At 34.2% G+C, this 23,848-nt stretch overlaps 1 protein-coding gene across 1 annotated transcript in view; it reads right to left on the bottom strand.

The window, feature by feature from the left end:
• LOC100713787 (phospholipid-transporting ATPase ABCA3-like) overlaps nt 1–23,848 on the bottom strand; it is a 135,349-nt gene that overhangs the window by 95,725 nt on the left and 15,776 nt on the right. The window contains exons 5-7 of the mRNA XM_063226643.1: nt 17,233–17,360; nt 15,167–15,317; nt 4,127–4,386 (exon numbers count right to left, since the gene is read on the bottom strand). Of these exons, the coding sequence (XP_063082713.1) occupies nt 4,127–4,386; nt 15,167–15,317; nt 17,233–17,360 (539 nt within the window). The remainder of the gene's footprint in view (nt 1–4,126; nt 4,387–15,166; nt 15,318–17,232; nt 17,361–23,848) is intronic.

The following is a 23,848-nucleotide window of genomic DNA, read 5'->3' as shown; positions in this document are numbered from 1 at the left end:
TTATTTCATTTTCAAAACAAAGAAACACACCCTGAAAAAGTACAGTATTGCTGGTTGTGGTGGTGCACAACAGCCTCTCACTGCTTGGGAGGCTGAGGCAGGATGACTGCAGCAAGTTCAAGGCCAACCTGGGCTACATAGTGAGCCCAAGGCCAGCCTGAACTACATACATAGTGAGACCTTGTCAAAAAAAAAAAAAAAAAGAAAAGTATTAAAAAAGCATTGTACTGTCATGAGGACATACAGAAAGAATGCTGGAACAGAATAGAGAGCCCAGAAGTAAACCTCTATTGTCAATGACCTATATAAATACCAAAAAAAAAAAAAAAAAAAAAAAAAACCCTCAACAGAGGAAAAAATACCCTTTTGAAGAAGTGGTGTGGGACAATTAGATACCCACATGCAAAACTGAAAAAAATTGAATCTGGGCCTTTATTTTACATAATAAAAAATTAACTCAATAATTACAATAGACCTAAATGTAAGAGCTAAAGCCATAATATTCTAAGAGGAAAAAAAGTAGGAATAAAAACCTCTGATCATGCATTGATATGAAATGATCAACTGGGTATTCTCCTTGCATGTTAACATAGTGAATTACATTGTTAAAATTTCTAATTTTTATCTAACCTTGATTTCCTAGGATAAAGTTCATCAGATCTTGATGTACTTAATCTTATATATCTACACACATTGTTGGATTTGCTATCATTGTTTGTGTTCATGCTCACAAGGGGTAGTAAGCTAAATATATATATATATATATATATATATATATATATATATATATATATATTTTGTCTTTTTCTTTTTTATTGGTACCAGGGATCGAACTCACAACTGCCTGCTTGCAAGGCAGGTGCTTATGCCGCTGACCTAAATGCCCAGCCCCGCTGAATATATTTTGTGTGGTTCTGTTTTCAGTGTACTGTCAGCCTCATAGAGTTAGGGTTTAATCCTATTTTCTTAGGTAGTTCACGTAGAAGCAGTACTATTTCTTTTGTAAATGTTTGGCAGTATTTCTGGCAAGGACACAGGTTTCTGCAGTGTTAGTGAAAAGAATTTTAAATATGAATTCAGTTCCTTTAATAAGTATAAGGCTATTCAGACTACATACATATTTCTGGTAGCTTTGCATTTAAAGAATTTTATCTACTTCATCTAACTTTGCAAAATTACTAGGATAATATATTAACAATATTTTGTAGGATCTGAATGTGTTTATGAGATATGTTCCCTTGATCAGTCTGCCAAGAGAATTACATCTTCATAAATCCATTATTAATTTTCATCATTGTTTTCTCTGTTTCAAGTTTTCCTCTTTCTTTTTCCTCTCCACCTCTTTTTATTTAAATTTCCCTTTATTTCTAGCTTCTTAAGCAAATTTTGAGGTCTTTGCTACTGTCTTCATTACTAAAAAAGTCATTAAAAGCTAAAATTTTACCTTGAATCTAAGCTTTAGTTGTACATGATCAACTATGGTAATTTATACTTTCACTAACATACAAGTTAAAGTATTTTCTAATTTTACCTTCTAATTTAAAGAATAAATTATTCTTTAATTATATATCATTGCTTAATTATCAAATAACTGGAGTTTTCCTAGATATTATTTTGTATTGAGTTCTAATTTTCATTCTAATAATACCAGAAACATACTTTGTAGTATCTGAGTTCCTTTATAAACTGAGATTTGTTTCATGTCTCACATATATATATAATCTACCATCATTTAATTTGTAAATATTGTTTTTTCTAGTTATATTGCTTTTTCATTTTCTAATTTAATTCTATTATGATAGAAAATATTGTATTATTTCAAGTGTATGGCATATCCACTGCACTTGAAAACAATACCTGCTCTACAATTACAGTATTCTACAAATATCATTTAGGTTAAAATGGTTGAGAATATTGTTGAGACTCATCTCAGAGCCAGTAACAGAAATAGGTTGAAGTAAAAAGATTAAAAATATATTAAATGAAAATAGCAACAAAAACAGCTGGAGTGTGTGTCTTAATATTACACAACATAAAATCCAGACAAAGACAAAATAAGAAAAAAGAATAACAGGCCAAAAATGGGGAAAGGAGTCCCGCTAGTGTATGGCACTGGGTAAACTGGCTATCCAGATGCATAAAATAAACCTGGAATCTTATCACACACATTTTATACAAGTGTCAGCCCCAAATGTGTATTCATGCTTTTTGCCCATTTTAAAATTTGGATTGTTCCCTTACTGGTATATATTTAGGATGCTAATGCCTTATCAGATGTACAGATTGTACTTATTTTCCCCAATGTATAGGTTCTCTCTTTACTCTGTTAATTGCTTCTTTTTCTTTACAGATTTTTAGTTGGCTCGTTTGTCTATTTTTGGTTTTGTTGTCTGAGCTATTAGGGTCAAATCCTAAAAACTGAATGCCCATGGCAATGTTATGTAGTTTTTCTTCTAACAGTTTTATAATTGTGGGTACCACATTTGAATCTGTAATCCATTCCACATCTGTGATTTTCTCAGTACAACGATGGCTGTTGTTCATCTAAATTGCATTTTGAATTCTATGGTACAACTATATCATTTGGGTTGTTTGAGATTTGGCTACTATTACTAGGCTTCCAGGAATGTTTTATGCTGAATACCAGGTTAAGCACATTTACCATTAGTAGCTCATGCTAAAGCTTTTCCAATAACATTGTACAAACTTTCACATCTACAAGAAATACATAAAAATAGTTTGCTCCATATTTTCACTAATACTTGGCATTGCCAGTCTTATCTAATTTGAGCATATCTAGTGAGTATATAATAGTGTCTCATTGTACTGGTTTCTCAGTTGCCAGTTTGTTTATTGGGAACTAAATTGCCTAGACAATTCTTGCCTGACCTATAATGTGGTGCTACTAGTGACAAAGGAAATCATGAAAAGGACGTGGTTAATGATTACAAAGAAGAGATAAAAATGGAGAAATGGCTGTTATTGATGTGATAGCTCAAGTTATTTGTATTTCTGGAGACTGAAGTCAGGCCCTTCCACAGAGAGGATACTAAGCTACATTCCCAAACATTTTTACTTTTATTTTGAGACAGGGTTTTTTTAAGTTGCTGAAGCTAATTTCAAACCAATCCTCCTACCTTAGCCTCCCAAGCAGGTGGGATTACAGGCATGTCCCACTGTGTTTAGTTTTCAACTTACATTTTATGGCTCATAGTTATTACTTATTGGCTCTATACTAAACACTCTACATGTATTTCCTCATCTATACCTTACAATGGTAGGTATGGGTGATTTGGAAAAGAAAAAAAATTCAGGTGACATCTCTTAATATCACAACAGCTCTAAAAATTAGGTATTATTAACTCTGAAAGTTAGGTAGTAGGTATTATTAAGCCAAAAAAGTTACAAGATATTCTAGAGTTAATGAGTAATACAGTCAAGATTCAAAACTAGAATGAGGCATGGTGGTACAAGACTGTAATCTCAGCACTTGGGAGGTTGTGGGAAGAGGATCACTGTGAGTTCGAGGTCAGCCTTCATTACAAATGAGTTAAAGGACAGCCTGAAGTACACAGCAAGACCTGTCTCAAAAAGATTCAAACCTGTTTTATCAGAATACCTGAAACACAGCAGGTAAATAAATAAATTCATCAATGATTATTTGGATGACAACTGACTTTTGAATGATGAAGCTTCTTGCCTAACAAAATATGCTCTGGATCAAGACTATAAGAGATAATGTAGAAAAAAATCAGAGATCAGAAATTGATTTAAAAAAATTAGAGAATCAGAGAATCTTGGAATCGAACTGTTTAAAATCAAGGTAGAATTCTAAGAGACCAGTTGATCATTTATTTCAGAGAGATTTTAGGATACTAGGCATTTAGATTCTACCCATAACAATCTTTGAAGCAGTTTTTTAATACCAAAAAATATCAAGAATTTCAGTAAAAACAGATTGTAGAGAATTGCCAAGAGATGTAAGTTCTTAGTATTTGGCTGCTATTGGAACATGTCATCTATCAGTTTGAGTGCATAGAAATAATCTAATCTTCCACATAAATTTGCCTTACAATTTCTGTATTTTCTATGGAAGCTCTATGTACCATAAGAAAAGCAGGGTTACCTTTAATTGATTTTCCTTTTCCCATACAATGGACTGAAGTAAGGTAAGATGATTCATGGAGAAGATACACGCAATTATTACAGGGATGAAAATAACAGCAATTTTACTGAATATATCAATATCATATACTGGGTATGGAAATCTCTGAACAAAAATGTTGACACTATTAAACAGTGTTTCTGCAGCAGTGCCACTATGATGCAGCATGATGGCCTTATCCAAGGCATGTTGTACAAGCAGGAACCCTTCACTGATGTATCCTGAGAAAATACAAAGATTGCTAAGTACAACAACCCAAAATAGCTGACATGAACAAAGAAAAAGGTAATTAAAGTAAGCCATGTCCCATATAATGCTTTAGTCAACAATGATAAAATTGTATCACCTAAGGACATAGCCATCACCATTTGAGCAAGTACACTCTATGATGCTTCCACTACGACAACAGAAAATACCTAACATATTTCTAAAACTTTATTCCCATGTTAAGCAATACATGACTGTATGTCAGAAGCAGGCTATACAGCGAATTATAACAAAGCTCTTCTCATAATCCAAATTTCATAAAGCTATCATAGTTTTACAGCACCAATATACAATAGTCTTTTCACCTGAAAATGAAGATAACTTTACTCCCTCCTTTCTAAATGTTACATAACATTTTTTCCTTCCATTAATTTTCGGGCCTCAAACTTGCAGTAATCTACTTGATTCAGCCCCACTAGAGCTTGGATTACAGGTATATGCCACCCCATGTGGCTAAAGTGTGTTTTAAAATAGATATTTTGTTTTAGAAAAATATTAATCTTACAGAAAAATTTAAAAGGTGGCAGAAAGGCTAGTTGTACACCATGCATTTTCAACAGCAAGCTATACTACTCCAAAGAAACCACAAGTACATGAATAGACCTATAGAATATATATATACGATATTAATATTTCACAAGGAGGAGGGACTATGTGAAAAAAATCCTAAGATTTTTAGCAGGGAAAAATTAAAAAAGCTCTTGTCACTTTATATCCTATGCAGTAACAATGTAATTTCAAAACCAAGGAACTAACATTATTAAACTAACATTAGCAATACTAATGATTTACACAAATTTTACTTGCATTTTATGTTTTCCACCCAATATTCTTGTTTCAGGATCTCATTTGTAATGCTGAATTACAGTTAGTTGTCAGGTCTCCATGATTTCTTCTGATCTATGCAAGTGTCTCATTCTTTCCTTGTTTTTCACCATCTTGAGAGCTATATTTTGTATGTTTCATAATCTAATTTTGCTGGATATTTTCTCACTAAAAGATTAGGGTTATGAGTTCAAGGAAGACTGTCTCCAAGGTAATTTGCCCTCTTCATCTAATTGTATCAAGGGATACTTGATATCAGCATTACATCATGATGATGTTAACTTTCATCATTTAGTTAAGGTGGTATATGTGCCACCTATTATTAAGTTGTCTTCTTTTCCATTTTCTACTCTTTGGAAAGAAGTCATTAAATATACCTGTACTCAGGAAAATGGAGTACCTACATGTTATCTGGGATTCCTTTGTATGGAATATTTGTGCCTTACTACTTGTTTATTCAATCATTTATTTATATTTATTAGAATCATTAAAATTTATTCTATACTTTGGGTTATAATCAATTTCTCTTTTGGTCTTTTCAATGTTCAATTTCTTCCAGCTTCTGCCACTGGGAACCCTTTCAGGCTCACTCCTGTGTTGTAAATACAAGAATGAAAACAATATGGATTTCAAAATAGATTAACAATGACCACAAGAAATTTAGAATTAGAAATTCTATAAGAAATTTAGAGAATAACAAATGCCCCTAATGCTGAAACTCTTTAAAGACATTGAAAGGGAAGCAGTACTCCCAAAGTCATTCTTGGAAGCAAGTATTACACTAATACGAAAACCAAAGAAAAACACAATCAAAAAAGAAAACTACAGGCCAGTCTACCTAATGAATACAGATGCAAAAATCCTCAATAAGATGCTGGCAAACAGAATGCAGCAAATCGTTAAGAAGATTATACACTGTGACCAAGTCGGATTCATCCCAGGGATGCATAGATGGTTCAACATACACAGATCAATAAATAAATATACACAACCAAAGACAAAAACCACATGATCATCTCAATAGATGCAGAAAAAGCATTTGACAAAGTTCAACACCCATTCATGATAAAAACCCAAGAGAAAATTGCAACAGACAGTCTTTATCTTAATCTGATAAAAGCCATCTATGACAGACTGACAGCCAACATCGTACTAAATGGTCAAAAACTCAAAACTATCTCTCTAAAATCAGTAACAAGATAAAGATCCACTATCAACACTCCTATTCAATATAGTTTTGGAGTCATTAGCCAGAGCAATTACACAATAGTAATACATAAAACAAATAAGAATAGGAAAGGAAGAAGTTAAATTATCATTTTTTGCTGATGATATGATACTCTACATAGAAGATCCTAAAAACACACCAAAAGACTTATAGATTAATTACCAAATTCAGTAGTATAGGTGGATACAAAGTCAACACTCAAAAATCAATAGCATTTCTATACACAAGGCACAAATTCACAGAGTAAGGAATTAGGGAAACTAGAACCTTTACAATAGCATCCAAAAACATGAAATACTTAGGAATCAATCTAACAGAAGTAAAAGATCTATACATTGAAAATAAGAGTACTATGAAAAAGGAGATTGAAAAACATATCAAGAAATGGAAAGATATTCCCTGCTCATGGATAGGAAGAACCAATAGAGTGAAAATAGCCCTACTTTCAAAACTATTATACATATTTAATGTAATTCCAATTGAAATACCATAAGCATAACTCACAGAAATAGAGAAAACATTCCTGAAATTCATTTGGAAACAAAAGAGACCTAGAATAGCAAAAGCAATCCTGGGCAACAAAGGTAAGTCAGGGGAAATCACAATATCTGATATTGAAATTATACTACAAAGCTATTGTGATAAAATCAGCATCATACAGGCAAAGAAAAAAGAAAAAAGAAAAAACCTAATGATCAGTGAAACAGACTAGAGATGTAGACACAACTCCAAACACACGCAAGTCACCTTCTCTTTGACAAAGGAGTCAAACATGTTCACTGGAAAAAAACAGTCTCTTTAATAAATGGGGATGGAAAAACTGGCTTACCACATGCAGAAGACTAAAACTAGACACATGAGTATCAATATGTACTAAAGTCAAAATAGATCAAAGATCTAAATGTTAAAACAGAAACACTGAATCACCTGAAAGAGAAAATAGGTAGTAATCTTGAAGACAGGAGTAGGCAGAGACTTCATGAAGAAAACCCAGACCACACAAGAAATACTACAAAAAAAATCAACAACTGGGGTTTCACTCTACTAAAAAGCTTTTGCACAACAAAAGTAATCACCAACACAGTGAAAAGACAACCCACGGAGTAGGAAAAAATTTTAGTCAATTGTTCCTCAGACGAAAGACTTCTATTTAGGACACATAAAGAATTAAAAAACATCAGACCCCCCAAATTCAAAGACATAATCCAAAAATGGGTATCTGAGATGATTACATACTTCTCACATGAAGCAATACAAATGGCAAATAAATATATGAAAAATGTTCAACATCAGTGGTCATTTGAGAAATGCAAATTAAAACAATACTGAGATTCCACCTCACTCCAGAAAGAATGACTATCATCAAGAATTCAACCTATAACAAATGCTGGTGGGACTGTGAGGAAAAAAGAATCCTTCTCCACTGTTAGTGGAAGTGTACATTGGTGCAACCACAGTGGAAATCAGTGTGGAGGTTCCTAAAAAACTAGGATTTGAGGTTCCATTCCACTCAGCTATTCTTTTCTATCTTCTCTGAAGAATTGAAATCATCATACCACAGCAATATGTGTGCACCCATACTTATAGTAGCACAACTTGTAATACTTACATTTTGGGTTTTTTAAATTTTAAAAAAGAATAAAACAAAAGAGAACAGAACAAAGTAAACCAGAACAAAACAATGCAAGCAACAACAGGATATCAACAGTAGCTACCATAATGTCTCTTTTCTTTGAAATAGTTGAGCATACCTTCACATACAATAATATCAAACATAACAAAATAGTATAAAACCATTCAAGAGAATGAAAGTATTACAGGACATTCAAAACCAAATAACCAATTATGAACAATGGCTACTATAATTTCTCATTTTCCTTAAAAAGTTTGTTTATACTATCACACATATTAAAATTCATTAAGACACAATATGGTAGAACCAATGGAAACAGAAGAACAAAAGCATGGTAGGACTTCAAAGAAAGATGATATTAAATCAGCAATGGCTGCCATAATGTTTTATTTAAAGTAGCTGTTCATACCATCACACATAATAAAATGAAACAAAACAAAATAAAGCCATTCCAACCAATGAATGAAAACATTACAAGACTTCAAAGCAATGTAACGGGACCAATGATTACCGTAAAATCTTATGTACTCTTACCATTTCTTACACTAGGGAGACTATACAATATTTATACAGGAGTTTGATTTTTTTCACTTACGAGTATGGTCTCAAGTTGAGTCCATTTATCTATAAATATCTCAATGTGGGGGCCAGGGGTTTAGCTCAGTGGCATAGGTTCCTGCTTGGTAAATGTGAGGTTGTAAATTCAATCCCAGGCACACACACACACAAAATCTCAATGTGATCATTCTTTATAGCTGAGTGGTACTCCACTGTATAAAAATACCACATCTTTTTTATCCATTCCTCAGTTGATGGACCCTTAGGTTGTTTCCAAGGTCTGGCTATTACAAATTGTGCTGCTATAAACATGGATGCACATATATCACTGTGGTGTGATGTTTTCAGTTCTTCTGGGAATATGCCTAGAAGTGGAATATCTAGAACAAATGGGACTTCCAATCCCAGCTTTTTGAGGAATCTCTACACTGATTTTCATAGTGATTGTACCAGTCTATACTCCCACCAGCATTGCATTAGAGTTTCTTTTTCCCCATAGCCTCTCCAGCTTTTGTTTTTGGTAGTTTTCTTTACCCTGGCTATTCTTTCTGGAGATGGAATCTTAGTGTAGTTTTAATGTGCATTTCTCCAATGACTAATGATGCTGAACAGTTTTTCATATATTTATTTGCCATTTAATACCTAAATTTTGGAAACAACCCAAGTACCCATCAACAGAGGAATGGATAAAAAAGATGTGGTTTTTTATATAACAGAGTACCACTTAGTCAAGAAGAATAAACTTGAGACTTGTATAGGTAAATGGATGCAACCTGAGATCATACTCATACGTAAAATAAATTAGACCCATATGTGTAAACATATTGTCTCACTAGTGTGAGAAGCTAAACAATAATATCCAAAATGTACAACAGATATTGTCAATTGGGAAGAAACTATTCTAAAATGTAATCCCAGTACTGGGGGAGGCTGAGGCAGGTAGACTTCAAGTTAAAGCCCAACCTGAATAACTTAGCAAGATTTTGTCTCTTAAATAAAAATACTGCAAAATATAAATAAAATTCAGTGTGTAAGTGTTACCTAGTTTCCTAAGTGCAAAAAATCTGTATTGCTCCTTATGGATAACATCCATGTGTTAGATAGCCTTCATTCAAGCATTAATTACAATGTTATTGACTATGGGTTTAGTGTTATGAATCTACAACACTATAAAATTAGGTATTCAAAACATTAAAAAAAATTAATTAAGTACTTAAAATCAGAAGCATTCATAAAATTGTTATATTTAGGCTAATTGACAAAATTTTGTTATTTGTGGAAACCTAAGTATGTATTTTCCATGGGAATAATGATTCAATATGTGCTAAGTCAATCTTCTTCAATATTGAGAAATGGGTTTATTTAACATTACTACTGAAAAGAGTGGGAGTCAGTCACATGTGCAGCAACTTGTTTTTGACAAGCTTCCTTTCAGAGTTTTTCACTGCTGATTTTCTGCAGCTTTTTTCTGATGTGTATGGCCGTGTATTTATTCTGACTGAGGTTTTCTGTATCTTGAATCTGTGAATTTATTCTGACTGAGGTTTTCTGTGTCTTGAATCTGTAAATTTATAGTTCTCATCAAATTTGGAAAATACCCAATAGTCCCCGGAACATATTTTATGCCCCTTCCGATTCTTTTCATAAAATACCGTAGTTCTAAATATGTAGTGCTTCGTATTGTTTCACAAGTCACTAATGCTATGCTTTTTTTTTTTTTCTTTTTGAGACGGCATCTCAATATACAGTTCAGGCTGACCTTGAAGTCACTCTGTAGTCCAAGCTGGTCTTGAACTTGCAATGATCCTTCTGCCTCAACCTCTTGAGTACTGAGATTACAAGCATGCACTACCATGCCAGGTAGCTATGCTCATTTTTATTTTTTACTTTATTTTAAAGAGAATAAAACAAAAAAAAAACAGAACAAAGGCAATCAAAACAAAATAGTGAAAATGATACAGAATTTCACAACAAGGTAATAAGAAATCAACAATGACTAACATAATGTCTACTGCTGTGTTCAAAACAGCTGCCCATGCCATTAGACATAATAAAATCAAACAAAATAGAACAGAATAAAACCAATCCAAACAAATCAATGAAAGTGATACAGGACTTTAAAACACAATAATAGGAAATCAACAATGGCTACCATAATATATCTTGCTATTTTTGAAATAGCTTCCCATGCCATCAGATATAATAAAATCAAACAAAACAGAATAAAACCTAACAAAACAATGAAAATGATATGAGATTTTAAAGCAAGATAATAGGGAATTAACAATAGCTACCACCTTCAGAAGAAAATTCCCTAGAGTTGCTATATGTCATATCGTTATCTTCTAAATAGATACTTAGACTACCAGTTTAGGGCCTGAAAGTCAATCAAACAATACCGGCATTAAACTGTTTATTTACTTCAGTGGCTGTCATCTCAGCCTGTGTTTCTCTGAATCAGTCAGTTGCTTATGGGGGAGGAGGAAGTCGAGGTGTTGGTACTTCTATCTCCCAGCTTGTGCACTGGCTGGCTCACAGGAAGAGGTTAGCTTCTTTTTCATTCTTTTCCCAGGATGCACAGCTGCTGCTGGCTCACAGAAAGGGGTTGACTTCTTGGTTCTTCTTTTCCCAGGATGCATGGTTGCTGCTGGCTTGCAGGAAGGGACTGATCTAGCCTACAATTGCTGCTGGCTCTCTGGAAGAAGTTAATTTCTTCTTGGTTCTCCTCCAGGGATACATGGCTGCCACTGGCTCACAGGAAGGATTTGGCCCAGCCCCACTATGCTCATTTTAAAAAATAAATTTAGGGAAAATTCTCATAATGTAAGAATTCCAAATTGTACAACTCTGATACTTAGTATATTTATAATATTATGCAAGCAGTACCTCACCTAGTCCCAAAATATTTTTAATAACTAAAAAAGGAACCCCCACAACCTATATTAAATATTTACTCCTGATTGTCCCCCTCATCAATCTTCTGTTTCTACTGATCTTTCTATTCTGCATGTTTCATAAAGTGAAAGTATGAGCTATATGCCCAGCCTTTTTTTAAAATTTTTTACAGTATTTTGAGACAGGGTATTGTTAGATGCTAAATCTTCCAGCCTAGGTTTGAACTGTGATGCTCCTGCCTCAGCCTCCCAGAGTGCTGGGATTATAGGTTTGTACCACTATACCTTTTATGATCTTTTTTGTCTTATTTGTTTTACTCAGAATATTGTTTTCAAATTTTACATACATCGTGGAATAGAAAATGCTTCATTTTTATGACTGAATAAGGTCAATCCTTTTCTTTATTCTATAAAATACTGTGTAGCTTTAAGTTTAGTAACCACTTTGACATGTTCTATACAATGCTAATTCCATCCAATTTACTCATTTAATTATATATATATCCTACTATTCATCTTGATAAATTACCATGATATATATATCATGATACTGTATATGATATATCTGTATTACTACCATATATATATATATATATATATATATATATATAATTACCATCACATACAAAAAATTAGTTTTACCATTTGTATTTTTCTCCTGAATTTCTGATTTCTTCATTTCCTAAAGAGCACAACATTTCCTAAAGAGCACAAAGCTGGGCTGCAGTTTCAGAAAGTTTTGCTTTACTTTAGGGGATCAATTCTATCAGGTTCCCATAGTACAAATGTGATTAGATTATACGAGGGCTCTTTCTTGCTTATTTCCACTGCTGGATACTAAGCAAAGTCTAGGATTAAAGAAAGGAAAACTGCCTAACTGAAACATTTGTTTGGATTTTAGGTTCTTAAGATTCTAATCTATTTTTCTAGACTACCCTATTACTAATAATACAGATGCCTTCTCATCTCTAAAAACTGTCTCAATCTGAGTAATACACTTCCACCCAGGTCAGGCCCATACTCTCAGCTACAGAAGTCTCAGAAATTTTCTGCTGAACCATGAGAGCCCATTTCCTGTGGAGCTTAGCACCCAAAAAGTATTAAATTGCACCCTAGGATATGCTTTTTATTTTATTTCACTTCACTTTTTTCTGCTTCTATAACATCCTTTTATATCCTACTATCCATCTTTAATAATTCACTTTCAAAGTATTTTACATAAGAAATACTCTATAATGGTTTGGAAATTAAAAAACCCAAACAATAAAATATCTGGACCTTCACCATAGATGGATTGCCTTGAAGGATGTTTCGTTTCACTGGGATAAGGTTAACCTCTAAGCAAAGGGTCCTCCTCCAGGAAGGAAGTTTAGACTATGCTCCAATATTCTTCTCAAGTGATTGAGATATTAATTAATGATCATTCATTTCTTAAATAGCCCTCTTGACTAAGGATTAGCATGAATGTTTTCAGTAATGGCATGGAGTGCCATGTACACATAAAATCAATACGCTCTATATTGCTTTAGATTAACACAAGGGGGGAAATTCAATGTTTAGATTCTGGACACAGGTTGTATTTGTTTAAGTTCCAATTTCAGTGCTTAAGAGTTACTTAACTTTTAACATAGTTTTCATAATTTCTCAGAGTTTCAGGTACTTTACTAGAAAAACTGATATGAAAATCCTATCTTATAGTAGTTTAGACTAAGAGTATGTAGTAAAAGATTATCCCTTCTTACCAGAGAAGGACAGAAATAAGGTCTAAAAGGGATATTATTTCAGAAATACCTGCTTTGCTTTTTAAAGCAGTTATACTAAGAAAAGAGTAGAATGAAAAAATGGTTTAGGTGAATTAATCATTATTAATATACTCATTTTAAATTTTACATTACTTACATATTTACATACATATTACTTACATATACACATTTTTGGTTTCACATGCAGGTTAACCATAACTCTCAGTTCATGCACCTTAGCTCATTTTATTTTATTCATTCTCTTATATTCTTATTTTTCTTGCCCCTCTTCTCTCCTTCCCTTTGGCAACCATTTTAACGTGTTTCATGAGTGTTTATGGTTTTATGTGTTCTTCTAGAATGTGCACTGATATTTTGTTTGCATCAATTTTCATTCATGTAAATGAAACTGAGTTATCTATTTTATTCACTTTGATCTATCTATAACATGTAGCTATGCATATATCTAATCTACTCTAATTAGATGCCTGAATAGTTGTTCAGATGATTCAAGGTGATAGCTTTTTTTTTTTTGTAAAGAAGATAAAACCAAGGAAAATAAAACCAATTAAAAAAAAACAGTATAAGTGATACAGGATTCCAAAACCTTACGAAACCAACAATAGTTACCATTAATGCCTTTTGTTGTCTTCAAAATAGCTGCAGATACTTCCATAATAAAAAATGAACAGAACAGAATAGAAAAGAAACAATAAAGCCACAACAGTGAATGCAGTAAAGGACTTCAAGCCACTAGTAAACCCATAATGGCTACCATAATATGTTTTGTTACCTTTCAAATAGCTGCTCCTTCCATCAGATTTAACATAATCAAACAAAACAAACGAGAATAAAACCCAACCCAACAAAACAATGAAAATAGTATAGTTTCTCAGCTAGGATCACTTCCTGGTAAGGCCTAGATCTCTCCCCCATGCAGTCCAGCAATAGCACTGACTCGCTGAAGGTAATTGCTTTTAATAATTGCAAAATGTTCTGTCAAGTTATATTTTATATTTTTATTATTCATTAATCATACTAAATGTAGGTTATTTCAAAAGTTTAAGAATTATGATAGCCGGGTAAGGTGGTACATGCCGGTAATTTCAGCATTTAGGAGGCTGAGGAAGAGGATCACTGAGAATTCGAGACCAGCCTAGGCTACATGGTTAGTTCAAGGCCAGCCTGAACTACATAGCAAGATCCTGTCCTTCCCCCAAAAAAAAGAAAAAGAAAAAATTATGCTAAATTGGTCATAATTTGTTCTTTTGCTGAATAATTTCCTCAATGTAATTTTTTAAAACTGTAAAAGCAAAACCCCACTAAAATCTTTTGAATGTACTGTGTGATAAATTTTAAGTTTAAAATTACTACAACTATATTAAAATTATTCATCAATTCAACAAAATAACAAACAGGACCAGGGATGTAGCTCAGCAACACAAGTGCCTGTCTGGAAAGTGCAAGGTCCTGAGTTCTTGGTACCAAAAATAAATCATAACAAAACCAATCCCCCCAAAACAAAAAAAACCATAGTTAAATTTAACACAATTAAAACCAATTAGAATTAATACTCTTGGGCAATAATTGTGTCAGTATCTTTTGTATATATAAGTAACTGAAAGTTAAAAATCCCAAATAAATTTACTTGAAAACAGAAGACATACAATGATAAAGATCCAGAAAGGATATAATTTTTTCCTGTGGACTTTTAGACAGTGAAAGCTTTAAAAAACCCATCAATGTAATTAGTTTAAAAACACAGCCTTTTCATTACAGGTTACAGAAATATGAGTTCTTTAACTTTATCATGCAAAAGAACTTTAAAATAAACACAGTTAAAGATCTACTTACCAGGACTGCCCCCATCTTTAGCATTGCCATTTCTGGGTCCCAACGGAGAAAATAATGGAAAGAGAGAATCTGTGAACCAGCCATCCGGTTTAAAATAATTATCACTCTTTTTGTTCTTTTTGAAATAACTAAAACGCAAATAATATTTTACCTACAAAGAGCAATAAACAAAAATATTCATAAAGCAAAATAATTAGGCAAAAATCAGGAACAAAAGTAAGTTAAATGTTACTGGGAATATGATTCTGAGAACAGACTGACCAGTCTCAAAGAAGATTCCAGACAACAGGAAATAAGAGCAAACCTGCCATAAGGCCTTATCATATGTTGGATCCCTTTACTCTTAACTTTGTCTCCCTAAATCTGTCCTCTCTTAAGCTGGTTCTCTTAGGCACTTTCTTGTCACTGGACAAAACACCTGAAACTCAAAACTAAAGGAAGAGAGGTTTATTTTGGCTCATGTTCTTAGTCATTATTGGCTGACTCCACCAGAGGTGCCTGGCAGAGGAAAATTACATCATCGCAGCTGGGAAACAGAGCACTAAAGTGTCAGTAACACTTGGATATACACCATGGGTTTGCAGAAGAGAAACACTGGCAACTTTGTACATGATTGTAAATGTACTTTTCCCTAGAAAGACAGCTGGTATACATACTCCGATGAAGCATCCCAAAAGACATTATTAATTTCTCTTCCCATTATGTAAGGCAAGCATTCTGAAAGAAAGCTCTCTTCCTCTCCTGAAAATGATTCTTGCAACATATGAAAGAATCTTGTATGAATACAGAGGAGAAACGTGATAAGATGTAAACTCGGATGATTGCATAGTATTATTTAATGAGAAATAATACTGGAGAATTGAATAAACTTCAAGGTAAATCATTCTGAAACAACAAGTGGACCAAAAGTTACTAAAGGACAAGGGTCAGACCACAAAAATCAGTAACATCAGCTGGAGTAGGTAAACATGTAGGTGGTATAAGAATTCATCTATTCAATTATCAAAATAAAAGCTGTAGGAACTTATTACATGCTCAAAGACCCTGTTCTACAAGGAGCTCAAATCTTATGTTGAGGAAACATAAATATTTGAGGAAAATCTTATGTTGAGGAAACATAAATATTTAAATTAAGTACAAATTCAGTGATAGATACATGTTTAGTATATTTATGGGAGAATTAAAAAAAGAGCAGTGTGCATAGTCAGGAGAGACAATATAGAATCACAGCATTAATTAATTGTAAAGGGTAAGAATGATTCAGGTAAGAGGGGTAAGGGAGATGGACACTACACAAAGGCAGAAAAAATGAAGTACCGAAACTGTACCGAACACATTTTGACTACGCTTGAAATACACTGCCTACATTAGCACAGCCCACATCAGTAAGGAACCTGAGGGATGTTGACACATATGAAAGTACTGAGGACATGTCAGGACAGAATAGAGATACCCACAATTCTACTTACGACCAGGAGTCTTCAATCCCTTTTTCAATTGAAAACTGTCTGTTTTCTCCTTTGGTCATTTCTCTCAACATCAAAAACACTAAGTTCAGAACACTATTTCTCCTCCTTGAGTTACCAGAATATTTCTCAGATTTGCACATGTCCTAAGCCTTAAGAGCTATTTTGGATTTTCTGTATTACAAGGAAAATTATGAGCTTCACTCAAAAGAGAGAAAATTTTTCATGCTGTGTGGTGAAGAGATGTATCAGCTTTATCACATCAAATGTTCTGACCAGGGAATGTATCTTTACTTCAGCATCATCTTCAGGGCTAGAGATGGGTGTAATGTCAGATACAGTAGCAAAGTTAATATCCTTAACTATCAGTGCTCCCTGTAAAGACCTCATAGGTGACAAATACTATTGTAGTCTCATCAACTGTGAAGTTAGTGAAATGAACATTAGTTAGTTACATTTGGATTTAAGCCTCTGCCATGTACAAACGGCATAAGCTCAGGCAAGTTAGAGTCTCCACTTATTAAATAAAATAATGGTACCTCTACTTCATTAAACACCAGAATACTGAAATTATGAAGTTTATACATAAAACTTTCTCACCTTAAGTGGCAGAGTATCACTGTTACTTTGGAAATCATGGTCAAAAACAATAGCAGCCAGAACCTTTTCAGAGTTATTAATTTGTTTAACGTAATTATCAAACTTGCTTTCCGAAGAAAAGCCTACAACTGTAGAGATAGAAAAATTTAATTTATGGATTGATTACATAAAGGTAAATTGTATTATAGCCCTTCCTATCTGTAAGCTGGCAACGTGGATGAATGGCTATAAACATAAATGTCAAAACATTGTTTTGTAAACATTTGCACAATAAACCAATAGATATTAGGAGTAGATAGAGATTTTTAGTTTTAAAATTTTAATTACAAGTTTGAAAAAATAATAAAATATCTATTGAAGGAAGATAAGGGCTGATGATGCTCCAGTGTTTTAAAATTCCCACTTTGTGGCCAATAAATACATGAAAAAAATGTTTATCATCACTGGCCATCAGAGATATACAAATTCAAACTACACAGAGGTACCATTTTACCCCAGGAAGATGGCTATCAACAAAAAATCTAATAATAAGAAATTCTGATGGGGGATATGAGGGATAAGGGAACCAATCTACAGTGTTGGTGGGCAATATAAACAAAGACAACTACTATAGATGTTAAGTGTGGAAATAAACTAAAAAGAGAAATTCATTTGACCTAGCTACCTTTTAGGTATCTTCCTAAAAGAGGTAAAATAATATTACAGGGAAACATGCATACTATGTATAAAGCAGCACAATGTATAATAGCTAGATTTTAGAAATAGTGTATTTATAAACAGATGAATGCTTAAGGAAAATGTAGTGCTTATACATAATGGAGTACTATGCTGTTATAAAGAAAGATACCCTTGAGGTATTCATGGGTAAATGGATACAACTAGAAAACATCTTGTTAAGTAAAATAAGTTAGACACACAAGCGTAAATATTGCATAGTTTCTCTAATATGAGAAACACAATATATATAAACAAAGAGCAAATAGAAGAGCTCTAAGTAGAAAGTACGAAGAAGTTCAAATAGTTCCCCAAAATAAAAATTTCACTGTTTCAAAAATTTTTCAACATATACGCTAATATAAACTACTAGTTTATTTTAGTTCATTGAAAAGAAAGTTTTGTGTTATTATGCTTCATTTTTGTAAAAATCTTTCTGGTTTATGTCTTGTACACTGAGTAATTAGTTGGAACATAATGATATACAATGTAGTAGCTACTGTTATTCTCTTACTTGATTATGACATTTTATTTTTTCATAAAATAAAAAAATTAAATTTCCATTCTGAAGGGAAATTAGAAAACTGATCCATTCAATCCATTCAAACTTCTAAACCATAAAACTCTCTAATATGTTTATCAAAAATACCCACAAGTTGGAGGATGAAGCCACTTTATGATTTCAACATTTGAAGAAATAACATTTCTGTATTTCAGATGACCAATCAATGAATTTGGCCTACAAATTTAACTTAACTGATATTAGAAAAGACAATATTTGTACCTTTCTAAATCAAAAGAGCCATTTAAGATATGCATGTGTGCAACCATATATATTAAAGATTTTCTTAGAATTAAACATACGTTTGATGTGAACAGAATATCAAGATTTAACTCAAGGATGATAATGAAGTTCTATGCAGTTTTATTCCTAATATTTAAATGAGTTGTTTGGCACAGTTTTTCCTCTAGCAAAATTCCAAATGACCTGATTCAAGCTTCCAAAAAAGAGTAACTGTTGATGGTGCCATCATCCTTAACCAAAGGTACTATTTCATGCTTTCAAAGCCCCTATCCCAAGGTATGTTCTTGTCACTTTGTTTCCAAAGTATCACTGTATCTGTATATCACAAAGACTAAGGTAAAGTCAATTCTCTTAGCTGCTTTGTTCCACTTGTACTTTGCAAACACATCTATAAACAATACCAACAGCACTGAACTCCAAAGAATTATCATCCGGTTTAGACAATGTCTTTTCTGTCTAGGAAACATGGGATCTTGGTATGTTTCACTTTAAAACATCTGCATTTTGGTGAACATAGTAGTTGCGCACCTGCATGACATTTGCATAAAATGAGTCACTCTTATCTTTTCATTATACAAAGAAATGGTTTCACTCAAGGGAAATAAACATTGAGGTCAGACTGTAGAACAGGTTAATTCTGGGGCTCTTGAGCCAATGTTTAGTTTGGGAAGTAACAATTCATTCATGATTTATCTTCAAGGAATATACTTCAGGTACCACTAGAAGGATCAAGCCCCCTTGACTACTTTTGTTGATCAAAATTTATAATTATGACAGTTAAGTTGAAGTGACAACTTGACTGGCACGGGAGTCACCTATAGAATTAATAAAGTACACTTTTGGGTATGTACGAGCAGGTCATGGAGATGTGACTTTGGGTAATATAACTGGTCCCCAGCCTCTTCTTTGGTGCTGCTACCCTGCTTTCATTCCCAAGTGTCATAAAATTGACAGATTTGTCTATCACACTTTTCTGTCATGGTGTTTCTGCCTTAGAGTCAGCCAATCACTAAGTAAACCTCTGAAACTCTGGGCCAAATTAAACTTCTCCTTTAAGTTACAGCTATAGGTTATTTTCTTCCAGTGATGGAAGGGCTGACCAATATAATAACCACTTTCCAAAGTTAGTATTTGACTGATAAGAGTGGTGGTTTTTTATCATTGTATGAATCACAGAATCTTTAGCTTTAAAAGTGACTACATAGGATCAGATTGTACTTGTACAGTGTTCTTATCTAAAAGACATTCATTAGTTTCAAGTTAGTTCAGCCTTATGATGGTTAAATGTCTATTGGGATTGTCATCAAAACATGCTGAGATATTGCTAGTGGCAAAGAAATTAAGTTGAGGGATCATAATTATTGTTTTGGCAAAGAAATACTAGGTAGGTAGCAACTGGGTCTCAGTTTGTGGTGATATTCAGCAGAGGAGGTTGTTGACACACCAGGAAGCTATGGTTACTATAATAATAAATGCTAGTGTTTTCAGAGTATGGGAAAGTGGGATACATTCGTTTGCTGCTATGCAGCCACAAAGGTCTTCAAACATGAGGTCATTTTACACTGTAGTCACTTGATATTTAAAATCACTTTTCCATTCTCTTGTTATCCTTTCAAGCTTACATTCAAGTTATTTATCAGTTCAACAACTCTTCAAGTTCTTTAACTCATTTGTCTCTACCACCTTCCTTCCTAGTGACCTGATGTGTACATATTTCTAGGCTTCAAATATCTTTCATTCCAACATATACCAAGTATTTTGGCCCCAATATGTACAGCATCGAACACATTCAAGTACCGATACACACACAACCACTTCCCTGAAGCCTAGACTAAGTACAGTTGGCCTTTTGATCACTATTATATTTAAGAAAGCAAATATATCATTCTAGTATGCTAAAGTAGCATACTAGAACTGAAACCTAGTTGGAATGAGGAGCCAGTATAAATGACAATAGCTGAGCTAGTAGTGTACACCTGAGCTCTTCTTTTCATCCCGTCAGTAGCTTCAATTAGTTATGATTCTTCTGGTATCAGAGGTTTCATTTACCATCTTCCTATTGTTGTCTCTGAACTCCTTGCATATCTAAAGTATTTCCCTAAATATTCATCTTTGAATATCACTAACAATGTTCACTTGGGAAGAGGGGCAAAAAGCCTAGGCATTATTAGCTGCCTGAGTCCTGGAGTTCTAACTCCACCCAACCAGGTGTAAGGCCCCAGAACCACACTCTGGGGGTTGTGACCTTGCTAGCTGCATGGAGGATCTGAGCTTTGCCCAGCCCAGCGTCCCAGTTCAATCCACCAGGGGATGTTCAGACAGCCCCACAGACCACAGATATACCAAGCCCACCCCAGCCCAGAGCCCTAGAGCTGCCCATCAGTGAGCAACAAGCCTAACCAACAGGTCTTGGAGAATTTGAGCTCTGCCCATCAGAGCACAAGGCCCCAGCTTCATAGTTCAGGGATGCAGCCCAGCTAGCCACTTGGTGGGTCCCAGAGGTTCTGAACTCTGTCCAACCAGAAGCAAGGTCCTGGAAACATACATTGGGGAGTGCACTCTGGCTAGCATTGCAGTCCAGAGGCTCTGAACTCCTCCCAGCCAGATGCAAGGCTCTAGTGGCACCACATTCTGGGGGGATGCTCTGCCTAGCCACCTGGTCCTGGAGGTTCTGAACTACACCCATCCAGGCCAAGGCCCCAGTGCCACACTCCAGGGGTGCATTCCTGCTAGATGTCTGGGTTGCAGAGGTTCCGAATGCCATCAGCCAGGTGCTAGGACCCAGTGACACACTCTGGGGGTGCACCCCTGCTCTCTGCACAGAGCTCTGCCCAGCCCTGCATCCACAGCAACCCAGTACAGAACATCAGGGGAACATCTGGCTAGCCTCACAGGCTATAGAGCACAAGTTTCTGGTGCAACAGTTCAGGGATGTACCCCAGCTAGCCATGGGAATATCAGAGGATTGAAGCTCTGCTCAGTGCAGCATTCCAGTGCCATCCATCAGGAGGGTGCCTAGCCAGCCCCATGGGTCCCAGAGAAAAATGACAAAATGAAAGAGCAAGATGGAGTCTCAGTCCTCCAGCCCACCAAGAACAAATCCAAAAGATGCTGAAATGGAAGACACTGGAAATCACACAACTGGACTTTCTGAAATGGTAGCAACTGAAGCAAAGAAACAAATGAAGCTGTAGAGGAAATCAGATCAGAAATAATCTCTCAGGTAAAAAATGAAATGACAAATGCTATGAAAGAAATGTACGTATCTAAAGAAGATCTACATTAAAAAATAGAGGAACATAAGAAAATGATGGAAACTCTGAACAATATAAGATAGAATTAGAATTTATGGAACAAATTCAAAGGGATTATCAGGAAATTAAAAATTCCACTGAAAGCTGGCAAAACTACTTGAATGAGCTGAAGATCAACTCTCAGACCTGGAAGACAGGATGAAAGCTTATGATCATGAAAGAAAAGATCTCTTAAAAATATCAAGGAACCATGAAACAACAATTCAACAGCTGTAAAATGATGCAAAGAGAAACAATGTAAGAATGATAGGTGTCAGCAAAAAAGCAGGAGTCACCACAAATGACATATGAAGACTATTTACAAAAATAATAGCAGAAAATTTTCCAAACATGGGAAGAAAATCTGACATGCAGGTAAGTGAGGCATATAGAACCCAATTAACCATAACCAAACTAAATATTTACCCAGACATATAATTATGATATCAGAAATTCAGCACAAAGGAATTGAAATAATCCCATGCATATTACCTGACCTAAGGGCAATAAAATTGGAAATTAATGACAAAAACCCCACAAGAATCCCATAAACACATGGAAGTTAAATAACACTCTCCTAAACAACCAATGGGCCACAAAAGAAATTAAAGAAGAAACTAAACAATATCTATAATTGAACAAAAATGCAAATACAAATTACTGGAACTTGTGGGACACAATGAAAGCAATCCTCAGAGGGAAATAAATAGCACTAAACTTCCACATCAGGCAAATGGAATGAACACAAATAAACAACCTAATGCCGCACCTCAAATTTCTAGAAAAAGAAAAGCAAGTCAAGCCCAAAGCCCAAAGAATGGAGGAAATTATAAAATCAGAGCAGAAATTAATGCAATTGAAACTAAGAAAACAATACAAAGAATTAATGAATCAAAGAATTGGTTGTTTGAAAGAATAAATAAATTGATAAACCCCTAACCAACCTTATCAAAAAGAGGAAAGGAAACACTCACATCCATGCAATAAAAAATGAAAAGGGTGAAATCACTACAGACCCTGGGGAAATACAGAAGATCATCAATACTGACTTTGAAAACTTTTACTCTCATAGGTTCAATAACACAGAAGAAATGTTTGGATTCCTAGAAATGTATGAATTACCAAGATGTAAAATTGCTGAATAACCAAATTTCAGTTAATGAAATTGAAAATGTAATTAGAACCTTACCAACAAAGAAAAGCCCAGGTCCTGATGGATTCACTGCTGAATTCTACAAGAAATTTAGGGAAGACAATGCCAACACTCCTCAAACTCTTCAATGAAATTGAAAGGGAAGCAAGTCTTCCTAACCCATTCCTAGAAGCAAATACCCTAATACCAAAACTAGAGAAAAACCCAACCAGAAAAAGAAAATTACAGGCCAGTCTCTTTAATGAACATCAATGCAAAAATCCTCAATAAAATACTGGTAAATAGAATTCAACAAGTCATCAAGAAGATTATACAACACGATCAAGTGGCATTCATGGGGAATGCAGTAGGGGTTCAACGTATGCAGATCAATAAACATAATACACCATATCAACAGAGCCAAGGACAAGAATCACATGATCATTTCAATAGATGCAGAAAAGGATTTTTGACAAAATCCAACACTTATTCATGATAAAACCCCACAGAAAATTAGAATAGATGGTCTCTACCTCAATCTGATAAAAGCCATATATGATAAATCAATAGCCAACATCTTACTAAATGGACAAAACCTGAAAACTTTCACTGTAAAATCAGAAACAAGACAAGGATGTCCATTATTACCACTCCTACTCAATATAGTTCTGG

This window comes from Cavia porcellus, unplaced genomic scaffold (genome assembly GCF_034190915.1).
Source record: "Cavia porcellus strain 051 isolate PalLab524CR breed Dunkin Hartley unplaced genomic scaffold, mCavPor4.1 scaffold_16, whole genome shotgun sequence".
Classification (NCBI taxonomy): domain Eukaryota; kingdom Metazoa; phylum Chordata; class Mammalia; order Rodentia; family Caviidae; genus Cavia; species Cavia porcellus.
The sequence above is the reverse complement of the archived record's forward strand: the minus strand, read 5'-3'. Positions and strand labels throughout refer to the sequence as shown.